The 17,337-nt window shown below is 42.4% G+C and overlaps 1 protein-coding gene across 1 annotated transcript in view; it reads left to right on the forward strand.

Annotated features, from left to right (window-relative positions):
• LHX4 (LIM homeobox 4) overlaps positions 1–15,820 on the forward strand; it is a 76,514-nt gene extending 60,694 nt beyond the window's left edge. Inside the window, exons 3-6 of the mRNA XM_069737721.1 lie at positions 1,465–1,667; positions 8,788–8,942; positions 10,019–10,187; positions 14,956–15,820. Coding sequence (XP_069593822.1) covers positions 1,465–1,667; positions 8,788–8,942; positions 10,019–10,187; positions 14,956–15,317 — 889 coding nt within the window. The 3' untranslated portion in view covers positions 15,318–15,820. The remainder of the gene's footprint in view (positions 1–1,464; positions 1,668–8,787; positions 8,943–10,018; positions 10,188–14,955) is intronic.
• Positions 15,821–17,337: the final 1,517 nt, after the last annotated feature.

Here is a 17,337-nt window from a genome sequence, read left to right on the forward strand (position 1 = left end):
GGTAAATTATTCGGAGACTGCAGAAGTCAGTAAAAGTGATATTTTGTGTTTAATTTGAAGAAGCCACTTGTTATATTAGTTGTGTTGAGACAGTTAAATTGTTTTTTTTAAATTCTATCAATGTAAAATTATTGCTACAACTAGTGTTTGGCTTACATGAACAGGGCTTATTTGTTATGTTTAGACTTCTTTTCTTACTCTAATCTAGTTTGGGATTTTTTTTAAACACCTTTTTGCATTTGTATTGTATTGTAATGATGGAATATCAAAATTAATGCTACACATGTAAGAACGAATTGATCATTTGGGTAGATCCTGAGGGCCCATTATCAGAGGAATACCTTAGCACATCGGTTAAACTATATTCCTTAGGGTTCAGTTACATTGGACTGATGTGCAGAGGATTCTCCACAACAGAAAATTTGCAGAGAAAGTATTTGGTAAAATCTCATCCACAATGCTGCAACTGTAATACAATGGGAATTTTCCACCTGTAAATTCACATAGAATTTGCTGTATGAAAACATACCATTTAAAAGAAAAATTAAATATTATTATTATTATTATTATTATTAAAAGGCAGCCAAGTGTATGAATGTGGTAGATGGTAAGTGGTCCTCAGAAGCACAGATCGCTCTCAATCCATGTACGTAGGCAGAGAAATTCGTAAACTTTGTGTGCTTGTGTAAGTTTTAAAATAACTTTTTGGAATTTTGTAGCATGCCTGCAAAGTATAGAGAGAGTTAAGCAGCCTCGGACTGGCCCATAGGAGAGCAGGTGAATCTCCCGGTGGGCCGCTCTCATGGAGTGCTATTGAACTGTGGGAATACACTTGATTCAATGTTTACATAGAAAGGCAACATTTAATCATTCATTATACAAACAATTTTGTTTAAGATTATATTGAAACATTAGTAAAGTTTTGCACTAGGGTGAGACTATTTTTGCATGCAGCTGAACAGTGGGTCCCTGGATTCAATTTTACTTGTTGGCCCTTGCTACCCCAGTCCTACACTGGTATAAAGAAGAGGATAGAGAAGTGGTCTTAATGAGTGTCGGAAATACTTGGGAGGAGGTCAATGGCAAATATCAAACTCTCTGTCATTGTACACGTCAGGTCATATCATCAGTAAGACGTGATCTAAGATGGATCCTAGCCAAAAATGATTGGTTCTAAAGCCAACCTCGTTTGTTTTAGCTGAACCTTTGGATCTTAGCTCTGCTAGGAGCCTAATATTGAGTCAGAACCTGATCCAACCAGACATACTCTATTATTGTGTAGCCCTAGACATTAATATTAATTGGCGAAATACACCCATATGGTGACTTTACACGTCTAAAGCTTCACCTCCACATGGAGGATGACACAAGTTATGAAAAGAAAACGACATTAGTTGTACTGAATTTCCTTGACTAATTTTACTGTTCTCTTAAGTAATCTATGATTATATTTATCTTTACCAGACGATTTGGCACCAAGTGTACGGCCTGCCAACAAGGGATCCCCCCAACCCAAGTGGTACGGAAAGCCCAAGACTTTGTGTATCATCTACATTGTTTCTCCTGCATCATCTGCAGTCGACAGCTGGCCACCGGAGATGAGTTTTACCTGATGGAGGATGGACGGTTAGTCTGTAAAGAGGATTATGAGACCGCCAAGCAGAATGGTGAGACAATGTTTATCTTGTATTGATATATGCATATACTGAATTTTTTTCTTTCTTAATTTTTTTTACATTTTATGTTTCATCTCCTTTTGGTAGAAAGTTATGTAAGAAATATTGATATTCATTGGTGGTGCATGATTGGTGTGATCTGGGTGTGATCTTTGGTAAGACTAAAAAAAAAGCTTTACGTACCTTCTCAGTTGAGAGTTCTATGGAAACTTACATTGCATTGTCATGCATTTTTTGCACTTAAAGGGGTGGTCCGAACCCAGCATATAGATAACCTATCCACCCCTTTAAAGCAAGCCCAGTAAATTATAGGCCATACTAGGAGTTAAATAAGCTTATTGTACACATGGTGACCTTTCTAGGACGAAAATTATGATGTACACACAAGTTAGTTTTACCACATTGAACCTGAATTGACTCCAGAAAACTTCATAGAATATTTGGTGGAAATTATTATTTACGTATGTCATGTCTACAGAGCTGGAAACACATGGGCTACTTGCACATTGAACAAGTCTGTAAGAACATGTTCACACACACCACCAGGAAACTTGAAGACACAAAAGAGCACAGTTAGGTCAAAAATACTGTTGTACAAAAACAGCTTAGTATACTTTTTTTGCAAAAAAAAAGTAACAACTAAATACCCTGTTTTTTTCCATCTTTTGACTAGCACTTGCTTATTACTGTAATTTGTTTTTTTACAACAAAGTATTTTTGACCTCACTGTGCTCTTTTGCGTCTTCAAGTTTCTTGGTGGTGTGTGAACATGTTCTTACAGACTTGTTCAATGTGCAAGTAGCCCATGTGTTTCTGGTTCTATAATTGTTCTCTTGTTTCTACAAGACTGGGGAGTCCACCACTCCTTTGTGGGTTATTTGCATTTAGCTGTTCCATCCTGCATGTCCACATGCATATTCCTCCTCTGAACCCTGCTTATACAGGTACTATACAGATGATCAGGTTTTTAAATACATCAGATAGGGATTATATACATTAGGTAGGACTGCTCTATATGGGTATACCTTGACGATTGGTGGAGCAGCTTAGTATACATTTTTTTTGCAAAAAAAGTATCAACTAAATACCCTGTTTATTTTCCATCTTTTGACAAGCACTTACTTATTACTGTGATTTTTTTTTTTTTTACAACAGAGTATTTTTGACCTCACTGTGCTCTTTTGTGTCTTCATGTCTACAGAGCTGGATTAAGGGAGTTGTTCATCTTTTTGGGGACTTTTTTTTATTTAAATGCATGTATTTGGGGCTAAAATAATTTTTGCTATTGGGTTTCATTAAAAATTTTGCACCGTTTGCCTTTTACAGATTCTTTGCTCTCCAGCACATTCGAGTGTGAAGGAGTCTGTGAACATAAATTAGCTCAGAAAAAGACCGATAAGAGTTTCAAATTCTCCTGCTGGAATAAACTTACTGAATAAATCCTCAAGTTAATGGTTCAGCCATCAGTAGACAGTGCAACACACACCGGCTGTAAATGGCCAACGATGCAAATTTTTTAATGAAACCCAATTGCAAATATTATTTTAAGCCCCAAATATTATTATTATTTATTTATATAGCACCATTGATTCCATGGTGCTGTACATGAGAAGAGGTTACATACAAATTACAGATATCACTTACAGTAAGCAAACTAACAATGACAGACTGATACAGAGGGGCGAGGACCCTGCCCTTGCGGGCTTACATTCTACATGATGGTGGGGATGGAGACAGTAGGTTGAGGGTTGCAGGAGCTCCGGTGTTGGTGAGGCGGTAGCTTCGGTAGTGATGAGGAGGCTGTGGGGTCAGTGCAGGCTGTAGGCTTTCCTGAAGAGATGGGTTTTCAGGTTCTGTCTGAAGGATCCGAATGTGGTTGATAGTCAGACTTGTTGGGGCAAAGAATTCCAGAGGATGGTGGATATTCGGGAGAAGTCTTGGAGGCGGTTGGGTGAGCAGATAAGTGTGGAGGAGAGAAGGAGGTCTTGGGAGGACCGGAGATCACGTGAGGGAAGATATCAGGAGATTAGTTCAGAGATATATGGAGGAGACAGGTTATGGATACATGTAGGGAAAAAAAAATGTGTTCGAACATGAACAATCCCTTTTTAGGGTTTATATGAACCCACGTCGTATTTCTTGGACCCAGATCCCACCTGATCACTTATCACATGGACATCTGTGCATTTTTTCAGCCAGATCCACTGAAGTTAACTGAAGTTATGCCACTTCGTCCACCTTTTCCTGGTTGAGTAGAATCACCCAAATGACAGCAAGGACAGTGATTGCTTTCATTCCATTATGAAGCCCTAATATGTCTATGCACAAAGACGATACCTTTTTTTCTTTTTTACAAAGTAATTTTAGGATATGTTACAGAGGAAATCAAGGCAAAATATACAATATGGTAAACGTTATGCCGATTGAAGCCTGCCAGTCTAGACTGATCCCCGTCTACTCGGAATGTCAGTTTTGCCTCTACTTTTTCTTAGTCAAAAATTAGATTGAAATAAAATGTAGTAATTGGTTTCATGACATCATCACTGACAGCGTCAAACCGGAGAAGAACCATTTTCTGGTAATAGATGAAGCTTCTTCCCAGATGTGCCATTTGTCGTATAATGTGGTGAATGATGATCAGAGTTCTTGGATTGTGATACATCGAATCCGTGAATCAGAAAGAAGACAATGGTCATAAATACATCATAACGTCCAATAAAGGGAAATACACTGTGATTCTCTATTAGTGCTGCTATAATACACACTGGGAAATATACATTCAGAGCGAAAACGCAGCGAGGATCAATGCACCTTGTACAGCAAAAATGACACTGCAACATATTTATGGCAGGATATGCTACAAAGGCTGGGGTACCAAACTGCTACTGGCAAGATCCATAGCAATGCGGATCTATAGATCTGGCAGATTCTATCACATTATATTCTAACACAATATATAGCAGAACTTGAAGGGTATATTAATGACACCTTTGGGGTTTTTATTTTTTTAACTTAGATGCATTTATTTTAGGCTAAAATAATTGATAAAAAAATTGCACCATTTACTGTAGTTTTTCAGGCTGCTCGTTTCCATGTACGTTTCTGGCTGCAGAATGGGTTAACTATAATCAGAGAGCTTGTTTTGACAGAGAATTTTCAATTCTTTTATGTCTTTTTTTTTTCTGAGCTGATTTATGACCAAATCAAAGATCAGGTCAACTTTGATGTGGTTTGTGGACAAAAATCAGCACAGAAGAGATCAGAGAAAGATAAGAAGGAGCCCACTGGCTGATTCCTGAGGATCATTTAGGCTATGTGAACACGTTTCGGATTTTTCCGCTCAGTTTCTGAAAAACCTGCAGGCAAAAACGAACTGCGTTATACCTGCGCATTACCCGCGGATTTACCGTGGATTTCCAGCGTTTTTGTTGTGCGGATTTCACCTGCGTTTTTACACCTGCGGATTCCTATTAAGGAACAGGTGTAAAACGCTGTGGAATCTGCACAAAGAATTGACATGCTGCAGAAAATACAACGCAGCGTTTCTGTGCGGTATTTTCCGCAGCATGTGGACTGCGGATTTTGTTTTCCATAGGTTTACATGGTACTGTAAACCGGATGGAAAACTGCTGCAAATCTGCAGCATCCAATCCGCTGCGGATCCGCAGGCAAATCCGCAACGTGTGCACATACCGTAACACTGCAGGATTATCGTGAATGAGTATCTCCAGGAATGCTTGTTTTATGATAATCATGCAGTCTAAAGAGGCTGCCGTCACCTGACAAAGGTGCTTGATTGTTTGGTGAAATTATTTTTTGTGCAGTACTGTAGATCATCGTTCTTGGATGCACATCGGTGGACACAGAAAAGGGCCCCTGTGCAAGAACAGAATATGGCCCTTTGCACTCCAATAGCTCCTCATGGTGTACAATTACACCTATTTTGGAGATGCTAGTCGCCTCCTTATCTCTCGGGCCCCTGTGCGGCTGCACAGGTTGCACCAATGGTATGTCCATCTCCCTGGCCCTGTGCACTCAGGACTCACAGTGGTGAGAACGATGGCCGCCTATGTGTACTGAGAGATGTATTACACGTTGTAGAGTGTGCATCTGAAGGGTGGTCGGCCTCTGTATGGAGGCTGTTAGATGACCACCAATTAGCAAAGAAGAAGCTGATCAGAGGTCCTTAGTGCTGTCGGCAGTTAATCAGGTAAATGGACCCTTAGTTATTATAATTCAACAGAAAGCGATGAAGAAAGCGATCCCTGTTAAGTCATAGGGTCGCGGTACTGCACAGAGAGCGCATGCAAGGAACCACAGAACTCTATCCCAGGACACAGGATTAGAGTTAGTGTAGACCTCTTGCGATCGACACCACAATTGGGGTATCAGAGATAACTAATATGCACAGAAGTGCATGCTGTGCCACACTAGCGGACGCCACTAACCACCCAGACTTGGGTAAGGTAAGCGCTCTAATAGCGCACGGCGCTGCACTGGTGGTCACAGCAGTTAGACGCTGTTTCGTGTGTTAAAGCTGTGAGTTCAGCCGGGCGCTAGATTGCAGCCATACACCTTACGCGAACAGTCATACACAAGGGATGGTTTTTTTAAGGAACGACTTGCACTCATCAACACACACACACGATAACAATTGTATACTAGCGCATGGCCGTGCGGCCATGCAAACCTTTTATAGCCGCAGCAAGTACAAGACCTTCCGAGAAGGACCAATGAAAGTCTGCCACAGAAGAACACCTTTAGGACCTTCCTAGAGGACCAATGGGATCAGCTGCAGTATCTAAGCATGTGACCCCCGACCTCCAATGGGAGGTCATCCCGTGGGCATGCTCAGAAAGGGAAAATCTGGACTTAGTCCCAGAAAGACCTGCTCGCTGCTGAACATTGCTGGCTACAAAAACAGAGCCTGGAAGGGCAGTAGTAACCAGTCGTCCAGTATTAGCCTGAGCTAGACACTGGGACCGACGTCTCCGCTGAGCAGACTCCACTGCGGCTGGAGAAGAATGGGAGACCGCAGCGGAGATGGTTCGAGATTCCCCCTGTGCAGATGCGGGAACTCGACACCTAACACTAAGGCTACTTTCAAACATCAGGCTTTTTGTTTCAGGCACAATCCGGCAATTTAAAAAAAAAAACGGATCCGTTTTTTTTTTTTTTACGTCGGATCCGTTTTTTTCCCATAGAGTTGTATTAGCACCGGATTGTGCCTGATGGCCACACGTTTCATCTGTTTTTTTGCCAGATCCGTCCAAATAGTCTTTTCCAGCGGATGGACAAAACGTCCACTGCAACGTTTTTTTGACCTGCAGAAAAACGCACAGTGACGGAATCGGCCAAAAACAGATGAAACGGAGGTGTGAAAGAAGACTCCGGTGTCCTGATCAGGTTTTCATAATATTTTCAATGCAAATCATTGAGATTTTCCGCTCTGGTCTGTCTCTCTCACCCTCTCCCGGAACCAGGAGCACAAAAAATACATGTGCATTAAGGAAAACCGGATCCAGCTAAAAAACGGATCCGGCGCATCAGTTTTTCGCAAAAAAAAAGTCGGATCCGTTTTTTTACAACATTAGCCGGATTTAGCCTGACACAAAAAACCTGATGTGTGAAAGTAGCCTAATGCAGCTTCTGGACCAGGGTCCTTAAAATCTTTTTTGCTTAAAGACCACCTAACGCCAGTCTGTGGTTGCAATTTTTTTTAAATTAAACCAGTGAAAATCCCCAGATTGGAGAGTTTTCTAAATATCACATACTAACAACAGAGATCTGAAGTGTCCCTAGTGCTCCCCCGTAAGAGCCTGATTGTTGCTGGAAAGAATAAGACAGAATGTCTGGGTTGTGGAATACCAGCCTGCAGAACGGGACTCTACAACCCTCGTAAGGGCAGTCTCACACGTCCAGATAATTCCGGTACCGGAAAAATCGGTACCGGAATTATCCGTGTCCGTGCGTTTCTGTGGCACATCAGTGTGGCACACGTGTGCCGCCCGTATGCCGACTGGGTACTACATGGAGCGTGCAGGAGACAGCGCTAGAGATAAGCACTGTCCCCTGCATCTGGTGCTGAAGCCGCCATTCATATCTTCTCTGCAGCAGCGTTTGCTGTAGAGAAGATATGAAAAATCCTTTTTTTTTTGTTTCTCGCGTTTAAAATAAAGATCCCTGTCCCCACCCCCTGTGCGCCCGCCCCCCCACGTGACCGCATACAGGAGAAGGTGCGGCGAGGACAGGACACTGCGAGGGAGCCGGGTGAGTATTTTAATAACAGCGGGGGGGGGGGGGGGGGGGGGGAAGGGGCGCACAGGGGGTGGGAGGGGGTGGGGACAGAGATCTTTATTTTAAACACGAGAAACAAAAAAAAAAAAAAGGGATTCCTATCTTCTCTACAGCAAACGCTGCTGCAGAGAAGATATGAATGGCGGCTTCAGCACCACGTGGGGGGGACAGCGCTTACTGTAGCGCTGTCTCCTGCACAGCACACGGACTGCACACGGACAGCGTCCGTGTGCGGTACATGTTTTACACGGACACATTGACTTTAATGGGTCCGTGTAATCCGTGCGCTCCCACGAGCACTGACATGTCTCCGTATTTTGCACACGGACACACGGTCCGTGAAAACACGCTGACATGTGCAGAGACACATTGATTTCAATGTGTCTACGTGAGTCAGTGTCTCCGGTACGTGAGGAAACTGTCACCACACGTACCGGAGCCACTGACGTGTGAAACCGGCCTAATAAAGTACACGGCATTGCTGGGTTAGTGAATAGAGAGCGATCTAGCTCTGTCACTGCTGATGGGGTCGCGTAGGGTTGTGGGACCTTAAGTAAAAAGTCTATTCACAAACCGACAGTGGCCCTAGATACAACTCATACTCTGTGTATAACATGCTGCGTCTTCGGAGAATGAGATAATGGCCGGTAGACTGTGAGCCCATAAGGGCAGAGCCCTCTGTACCCGTCTGTCATTGTTATTTCACTGCTATTTCTATGTTTTGTATGTAACCCCTTCTTATGTACAGTACCAGGGAATCAGAGATGGTCTAAGAATAAATAATAATGTCATTTTATGTCCCCATATTATACAGACGATTCAGAGGGTGGAGCGAAAAGGCCTCGTACCACGATAACTGCCAAACAGCTGGAGACGTTAAAGAATGCCTACAAGAACTCACCGAAACCGGCCCGGCACGTGCGGGAACAGCTGTCCTCCGAGACCGGGCTGGACATGCGAGTTGTACAGGTACATCGCAGTTCAGTTAAAAGAAAATAATAAAGAACATTTTTTTTATTTTGCACAAAATTCATGAATAGCGTGCGCCATTATGATTAATTTAGTGGAAAAAAAAATAATAACTGAATAGCACAATACAAAGAAAGAAAAGTGACTTAACCCCTTCACGACATCTGCCGTACATGTACTGTGCAAGTCAGAGGTGGGTGTTGAGAGCTGGTTCACGCAGCGAGTCCGCCCCATACCCGGAAGGCGATGGCTGTGTATTACAGCCAAGACTTGCCGCTAACAAATGCGGGTGCATCTGCAGGTGTTAAATGCCGCTGTCAATCTCTGACAGCGGCATTTAACACGTGCTGACATGCGTTTGCTTAATTTTTTCTGCCTATCGGTGCGCCTGTGATGTGATCAGCTCATTGAAAATAAAAATATTTTAAAAAATACACATATGTGGTATCGCCGCATTCAGAAATGTCTGATCTATCGTCAAAATTTAATTAGCGCCATAATTTATATTTTTCCACAAAAAAAATGCTGCAACAAGCGATCAAAAAGTCACAACTATCCAGAAATGGTATTAATAAAAATGCACCGCTCCATCGACTGAAAAATTACAATGTTACGGGTCTTGGAAATGACGACACAACTAAATTTTTTTTTGCAAATTTCAGATTTTTTTCACCACTAAAACAATAATAAAAAACTGGAAATGTTGGGCATCGATGGAATCGTGCTGATGAGAAGAATCATATTGCATTGTCATATTTACCACAAAATGTACAATTCCCCAAAAATAATGGCAGAATTGTGTTTTTTTTTCACAATTTATCTCCACTTGGGTTTATTTTCCCATTTTCCAGTACATAATGTCATAAAACAAATGGTGTCATTCAAAAGGACAACTCGTCCAGCAAAAAAAAAAAGCCCTTGTATGTCTATGTGGAATAAAAAAGTTATGGATCTGGGAAGAAGGGGAGGAAACAACAAAAAGGGAAATTGGCCGTGGTGTGAGGGGGTTAAAAAAATTTCAAAAGATGACTTGGTCTTATAGTTCTTGGAGCCTTAATGTGACCTTCCCTTCTCAGGTCTGGTTCCAGAACAGAAGAGCTAAAGAAAAAAGGCTGAAAAAGGACGCAGGCCGGCAGCGATGGGGTCAGTTCTACAAAAGCGTGAGGAAATCACGGGTGGGAAAGCCGGGGAAGGAGAGTTCTGCAGAGGATTGTGGAGTCAGCGACAGCGAATTAAGCTACAGAGGTAAATAGTAAATTATTACATATTTCAAGGGCAAAGCTTCTCCGCATTCATAAGCCAAGAACCCCCTACAAATTATACCTAAGTACCCCCAAACGGTGACCATATTGATAGACCATGTAACCTCTAGGGTGCACGTTGGGTTTCAGAAAATCTCATTGTCACTTGTTGATTCTTAATCCATTATCAATACAAATTTATAATTTGAGAATTCCATCGTCATTATTTTTGGATGACATCTGCTTCCCACATTTTTTTTAACACTTTATTTTAGTCCACTATAACTCTGTTCAAAAGGTAAATCCTATCAGGTAAGTTTTACTGAATTAAAAAAACCCAACAACAAATGTCTAGTTTGGTTCATAGCGCCACACCTGCCTACAGGTTGTGTGTGGTATTGCAGGTCACCCCTATTTACTTCAATACCACTCAACCGATGGACAGGTATGGTGATGTTTCTGGAAGTAGGCAGCCTTGTTGTTAGGGCTGGCGGAATGCACCGAGTAAATAGGGAGATAGTATAGGTGCTTTCGCAACCCGGGGTCCACCGTGCCGGAGTGGAACCTGCTGCTAGTAGATGGCGGCACTACGCCCGAACAGACAGGGGTTCAGTCACCCGGTCTGTAAAGGAGCGAACCCTGTTGCTTCACAGTGTCGCCGGGATTAAAGGTAATGCTGTGCTCTGTTAACCTCACAGAGGATCACAGCCCTCTAACGGTGCAGGTAGCATAAAGTGGTCGTTCAGTCAGCAACAGCACACAAACAACTCCTCTCCGGAGGTGCCGGAATTCTAGTGGCTATACAGCCGACCCTGAGCACATGCTGACACAGACCACAAAGTAGCTAAGCTCATAAACATAAGTTGATACTAGCGCATGGCCATGCGAACCTTTTATAGAGAAAGCTTTCCAGGACCTTCCTAGTGGTCCAATAGGAACTGCTTCAGGACCTCAGCATGTGACCCCCAACCTCCAATGAGAGGTCGACCACTGGGCATGCTCAGTAGCAGAAAAGCAGGACTTAGTCCCAGGAGTGTCTGCTCGCCACTGAACAGTGTAGGTTACAATAGCTGCACACAGTATCTGACTGAGCCAGATGCTGGGACCGACGTCTCCGCTGAGCAGGCTCCACTGTGGCTGGAGAAGAATAGGAGACTGCAGCAAGGTGGCTCGAGATTCCCTCTGTGCAGTGGCGATAACTCGACGCCTAACACTTGTTTTTCTAATTGGGTACCACCTCTTTAAAAGTACAATTAGAATATTCATATCCACTTTAGAGATTTTACTATTTTAATGGGAATGTTTAGTCAGAAAATGAGGTGTTGTTTAAGTCAGATTATTGTGTTAGATTTAAAATATAATTTAAAAATAAAACTTGCAATGTTTCTCACGGTGTTCTGGGGCTTGTTCAGATTCTAATTTTCCATGATTTCAGGAAACAACACATGTACATAGCCACAATGATCAGACTCAGACGCTATCTTTCATATTGTAGAATCTAATGAGCATGTGCAAAGGTGATTGTCAGGGAGCAGGGTCAGCTGTGACATCACCTATTGTCATTGGTAGATTCTTTATCATCTTAGTATAGAGATATTACCTGTCATTGTAATGCTGCCTCTGATGATAATGAACCTGCTGAAAACTCTTCCTAAAAGGAAAGAATGAGTTTAAAAAAAAAAAACAGTAACCAGTGTGAAAATTGCAAGATTAGCATTTTTATTTTTATTTTTTTTAAATTAAAATCACAATATAAAAAAACCCTTTGCAAAAAAAAAATTAACACAAGAACCTGATTTAAATAACGGGTCACATTCTGACAACACATTCCCTTTAAATGGTAGAAGCCCATAAACGGCCATAAAAAATATTCTGCTTGCGCGCCATTAACTTCATGATGCCAGTAGCTGGCTCGGAATCAAGAAACATCTGGAATGCTGAAGTCGGTCCATTTTAAAAAGTGCAAAGCGATTCACCAAAGACTTGAAGTTCCCGTGAGTTATGGGAGTTCATGCTGTGTTCCCATGAAATATAGTGCATTGTAATGAACTTTGTAGTTGTCGGCCACTTTCCAGAGCTGCGGGAAAGTTGTAGCCACAACGGAGCTGACAGCAATCGGTAGTTACAAAAGCCCTCTCCATCTCCAGTAAATACCTGAGCAGTATTCCCTGCAGTCCATTTGTCAAACACGGCCATGAACCAGGCAATTGATCAAATAAATAAGGACGCCGAAGAACGATTAATCATCCCACTGGTCCAGCCATCAACTGGTTTATGATGATTTTTGTGCGTGCGGAATATTAAACAGCTTATAATTCACAGCTGCCGCCTATTATTTTATATCAGACTAATTTCTTCATTATATCTATGCTTTAGTATACTATAAAGAAGAGCTTTATACTGGGACTTGTCATGTTTAATGACATACTAAGACTGTCCTGGAACCTCAGCCCCTGGCCGACGTTCAACCACGGAGAGACACAAATCCATTCTTTATATACTGTATTCCAGATCTTATCGGATAGAAAGCGATTTCTAGTAATAATTTACCTTCTCTTCTTATTTATTGTTTTACTATTACAATTTTTTAAAAAATTATTTTATTATAGTATTATTTTAGCAATACATAACAGTCCAATTAAAGGGTTATTCCCATTTTAGAGTTGGTAATAAGTTGCTATGCATTGGGGCGACCCCCGAGACTCCTAAAAAAGAAGCTCCGAAGTGCCCCGATGGTTGTTGCATGCATTTATTCTCTAGGACTCTGTCTCTGGCCGAGAATGAATGGAGTGGTGGCACGTATGCACAGCTCCTTTCAAAGGGGGCATTTTGGAGCTTTGTTCTCAGGATTGGTGGGGATCTCCCAGTGCTTAGCAGGTTACCGATAATCACTTTCCCTGGGCCATAAGATGAACATAACACTTTAAAGGAGTTGGTTGTCCCGGGCATGGAGCTCAAGTTTGCATCCAGTCTATGTGACTGTAGACTTGTTGTGAATCCTCATAACATGCACAGTGCCCGCTGTCAGGATTCTCCAGTGCCGGGAGCGGACAGGGCTCTGACTTAAAGTATGTGATTTGCATACATACGGTCACATGCCGACTAGAGGTGTGCGACCTCACTCAATGCAAGTATATTATATTGCCCGTCTAGTCAGAATGTGTCCGGAAGTATGCAAATCGTATACAAGACCGCCCGCTACCAGCAATAATAATAATCTTTATTTATATAGCGCCAACATATTCCTCAGCGCTTTAAAGTTTAACAGTTTGAAACACAAAAGTCATAAGTAACAACGTTAACAATACAATAATTAAAGCAAAATAAGACGACCCTGCTCGTGAGAGCTTACAATCTACAATGAGGTGGGGGAGATACAAAGTACAGGCATTTACAATGATGTATTTACAATGATGGTCCAGCCATCTTCAGGGGTTGGGGAATAGATGGGGATAGTGAATGGGCTACACACACAAACATAACATAACTTTGATTAGTGAACGTGATAGGCCGCTCTGAACAAATGTGTTTTGAGCGAGCGCCTAAAACTATGCAAATTATGGATGGTCCTAATATCTTGGGGTAGAGCATTCCAGAGGATTGGCGCAGCACGGGAGAAGTCTTGGAGTCGGGAGTGGGAGGTACGGATTAGTGCAGAGGTTAATCGAAAGTCATTTGCAGAGCGCAGTGGTCTGTTAGGCTGATAGACAGAAATGAGGGAGGAGATGTAAGGGGGTGCCGCAATGTGGAGAGCTTTGTGGGTGAGAACAAGTACTTTGAATTGTATCCTGTAATGAATGGGTAGCCAGTCGATTCCTAACAATGCACGCTGTAAGGATTCCCAAGTCTGCAGTCACATAGAGTGACTGCAGACTCAAACCCTGAGTCTGAACAACCACTTTAAACTAAAAAAAATATGCTTCTATAACATGCATCTAAATGATTATTTCTCAGTTCCTGATTCAGGACCCTGATGCAAATTATCAGAATTGTTTTCTGCCTGGGTTACAAGATCTCTGTTGTTTTACTTTTATCGACCAAAACGGCACTGTCTGAACAAAGCTAAGGCCGCTCCACTCCTGGAGCCAGGTGTTAATCAACAGTCATTACACTGCCAGCCAGATATGCTCAGATCGGGTGCTCTTCAGAATGAAGCAGACAATTCTAATAGTACAGGCTAGAAAAAAGAAGGCACTCGCCGATCTAAAAGGTGGCAATCTTTATTCAATCTTCACATAAAAACTTCATGGCCAGGGGAGTGAGGAAAGGAGCTCATGCGAGCAGGAGCAAATGATGGCCGTTTCGCGCTGTGCTTGCGCTTCTATGGGTCAGCAAGGGTGATGCTGACCCGTAGAGGCGCAAGCATAGCGCGAAACGGCCATCGTTTGCTCCTGCTTGCATGAGCTCCTTTCCTCACTCCCCCGGCCATGAAGTTTTTATGTGAAGATTGAATAAAGATTGCCAACTTTTAAATCGGTGAGTGCCTTCTTTTTTTCTTGCCTGTACTATTGTTCTACTTTTATGTACAGAAAGTGATAACAACTCATTTTCACTTTGAAATTGTACAATTTACAGTGGCCAAAGCCAAAGATTTGCATCATTACATTTTGATAACTGAGCCCACAGTATAACGCCTATCTTTCCTTATTGTGGACTGAATGCGCAAATTACCTAAGCTCGTTTAAAAACTTTTTACATATTTGAAATAAATGAAGACCTTTTTTTGTATCTTACACCTTTGACATTGTGTATTTTCATTTTTTTACCCACAGATGAACAGATTTTGTCAGAACTGGGATCGACGGCCGGTATTTACAGTACAGGAGGGGACCTTGTGAATGTGCCTCTAGTCAATGGAGGCTTTACAATAGATGAAACAGGACAATCCTACCAGGAACTTCATGATGGTAGCCCCTATGATATCCCACAGTCGCCCTCTTCTATTTCATCCCTTCCATCCCATGGGTTACCATACAACATGGACAATGCAGGAGGGCTTCTCAACCACCCTCCTTTACGAGCACTACCGGCTGCTCCGACCTCCGACATCTCCACAGAAAGCAGCATGGGCTATCCAGACTTCCCAACCAGTCCAGGATCCTGGTTAGATGACATGGACCATCCTCCCTTTTAAAGTAAAGGGATTGGGATCAGACCTTCTAGATGACCATCGAGTTTGCCAAACTCTGCAGACACCACGCTCAGCCTTTGGAAATCTCTTAAATAAAATGATATGCCCTCCCACCACTGTTGGACAGTCCTTCTAAACTGACGCCCATACCAAGACGAATTGGAGACGGTGATGTAGAGTGGTGGAGCTCCCTTAGACAATGCTCGGTAAAACAATGTATTGATATAAAGACAAAATGTTTGCACTTCTGTGGGGTCTGAATCTCCCTACCTAATCCTGGGTGATCAAGAGACATGTCTTCCCACTTTTCTCAGTCCTCAAGAGTTCATGCTCATGAGTATTTGTGTCATCTTGCCACGTGAAAACATCAGAAGGATCAACAAAACCAACGCCTTTATATAAGGCCCAAACCATCAGTTTGACATGCAACCGACAATCTATACCCATTATTGCAGCATTTGTTGTGGGACAGAATCATATGTTTCCGAATAAATGAAATAGTGAGATGATTGGATTGGAGTTTATTATCTCATTTCCTAGAAGTGCTTCTATAGCAAGGGTGTCAAACTGCATTCCTCGAGGGCTGCAAACAGGTCATGTATTCAGGATTCCCTTGTACTGCACAGGTGATAATTTAATCACCTACACAAATAATGAGTTGGTGATTAAATTATCACCTGTGCAGTACAAGGAAATCCTGAAAACATGACCTGTTTGCAGCCCTCGAGGAATGCAGTTTGACACCCCTGTTCTACAGTACGTCCTGGAAACGTACGATGTCAGTACCACGGATAGCAGATTGGTATTGGAAGTGGCGAAAGTTACTAAGCCTGTAACATGTAGCTACAAAGCATAATAACTCAAGGTATCGTCCATTTCCTAAGGGTAAAATCATAGTTCAGTATGCAAAAATAAAATTGTTAAACTGCAAAAATTGTAGCAAAATATTGCACATAGCATCATGGAGAAATGACCGTCATGAGATACCATCATTTTATGACTTCTCTCTCCATACAATGTACCAGGATAGAAAAAAATACAGCGCTCCGCATCTTAGGCTATTTTCACACATCAGGTTTTTTGTTTCAGGCACAATCTGGCAAATTTGGAAAAAAACGGATGTTTTTTTTTGCGCCGGATCCGTTTTTTTCTCAGAGTTGTATTAGCGCCAGATTGCGCCTGATGGCCAGATGATTCGTCCGTTTTTTTCCGGATCTGTCCAAATAGTAGTTTCTGGCGGATGGAGAAAACGTCCAGATGAACGTTTTTTCGTCCGGCGAAAAAAGCGCACAGTGACGGAATCGGCCAAAAACGTGTGAAACGGACATGTGAAAAGATGAATCCGGCCTCTGATTCCGGTTTTCCAAGCATTTTCCATTGAATTCATGCAGATTTTCCATTCTGCTCTCTCTCTCTGGTGCCTTGCAAAAAACTTTATTGTCCACTAGTGATGAGCGAGTATACTCATTGCTCGGGTTTTCCAGAGCACGCTCTGGTGGTCTCCAAGTATTTGTTAGTGCTCGGAGATTTAGTTTTCCTTGCCGCAGCTGCATGATTTGCGGCTACTAGACAGCTTGATTACATGTGGGGGTTCCCTAGCAACGAGGCAACCCCCACATGTACTCACCCTGGCTAGCAGCCGTAAATCATGCAGCTGCTTCGACAAAAACTAAATCTCTGAGCAGTCACAAATACTCGGAGGCCATCTGAGCGTGCTCTGGAAAACCCGAGCAATGAGTATACTTGCTCATCACTAGTGGAGAATAAAGTTTATTGGAAGGCACCAGACAGTGGTGCACAGACCAATATTCAGAGTAAGAGAAATATAGGGACTCGGTGCTGTAATGGACAGGGTCACTCATGTAATGGTAAATCACTTCTCTCAATCATCCCAGATCTAGTGGGACAATCCTGAATTTGGAGAGCTGTCCTGACTTCAGCTGTATCTGTGACCTCAGGCCAATGTGTAATACAATGGTGGAGCAGGGAGTTATCAGATCCCTGCTCTACCACTTAGTCTTGG

Source organism: Ranitomeya imitator, chromosome 8 (assembly GCF_032444005.1).
Source record: "Ranitomeya imitator isolate aRanImi1 chromosome 8, aRanImi1.pri, whole genome shotgun sequence".
Lineage (NCBI taxonomy): Eukaryota > Metazoa > Chordata > Amphibia > Anura > Dendrobatidae > Ranitomeya > Ranitomeya imitator.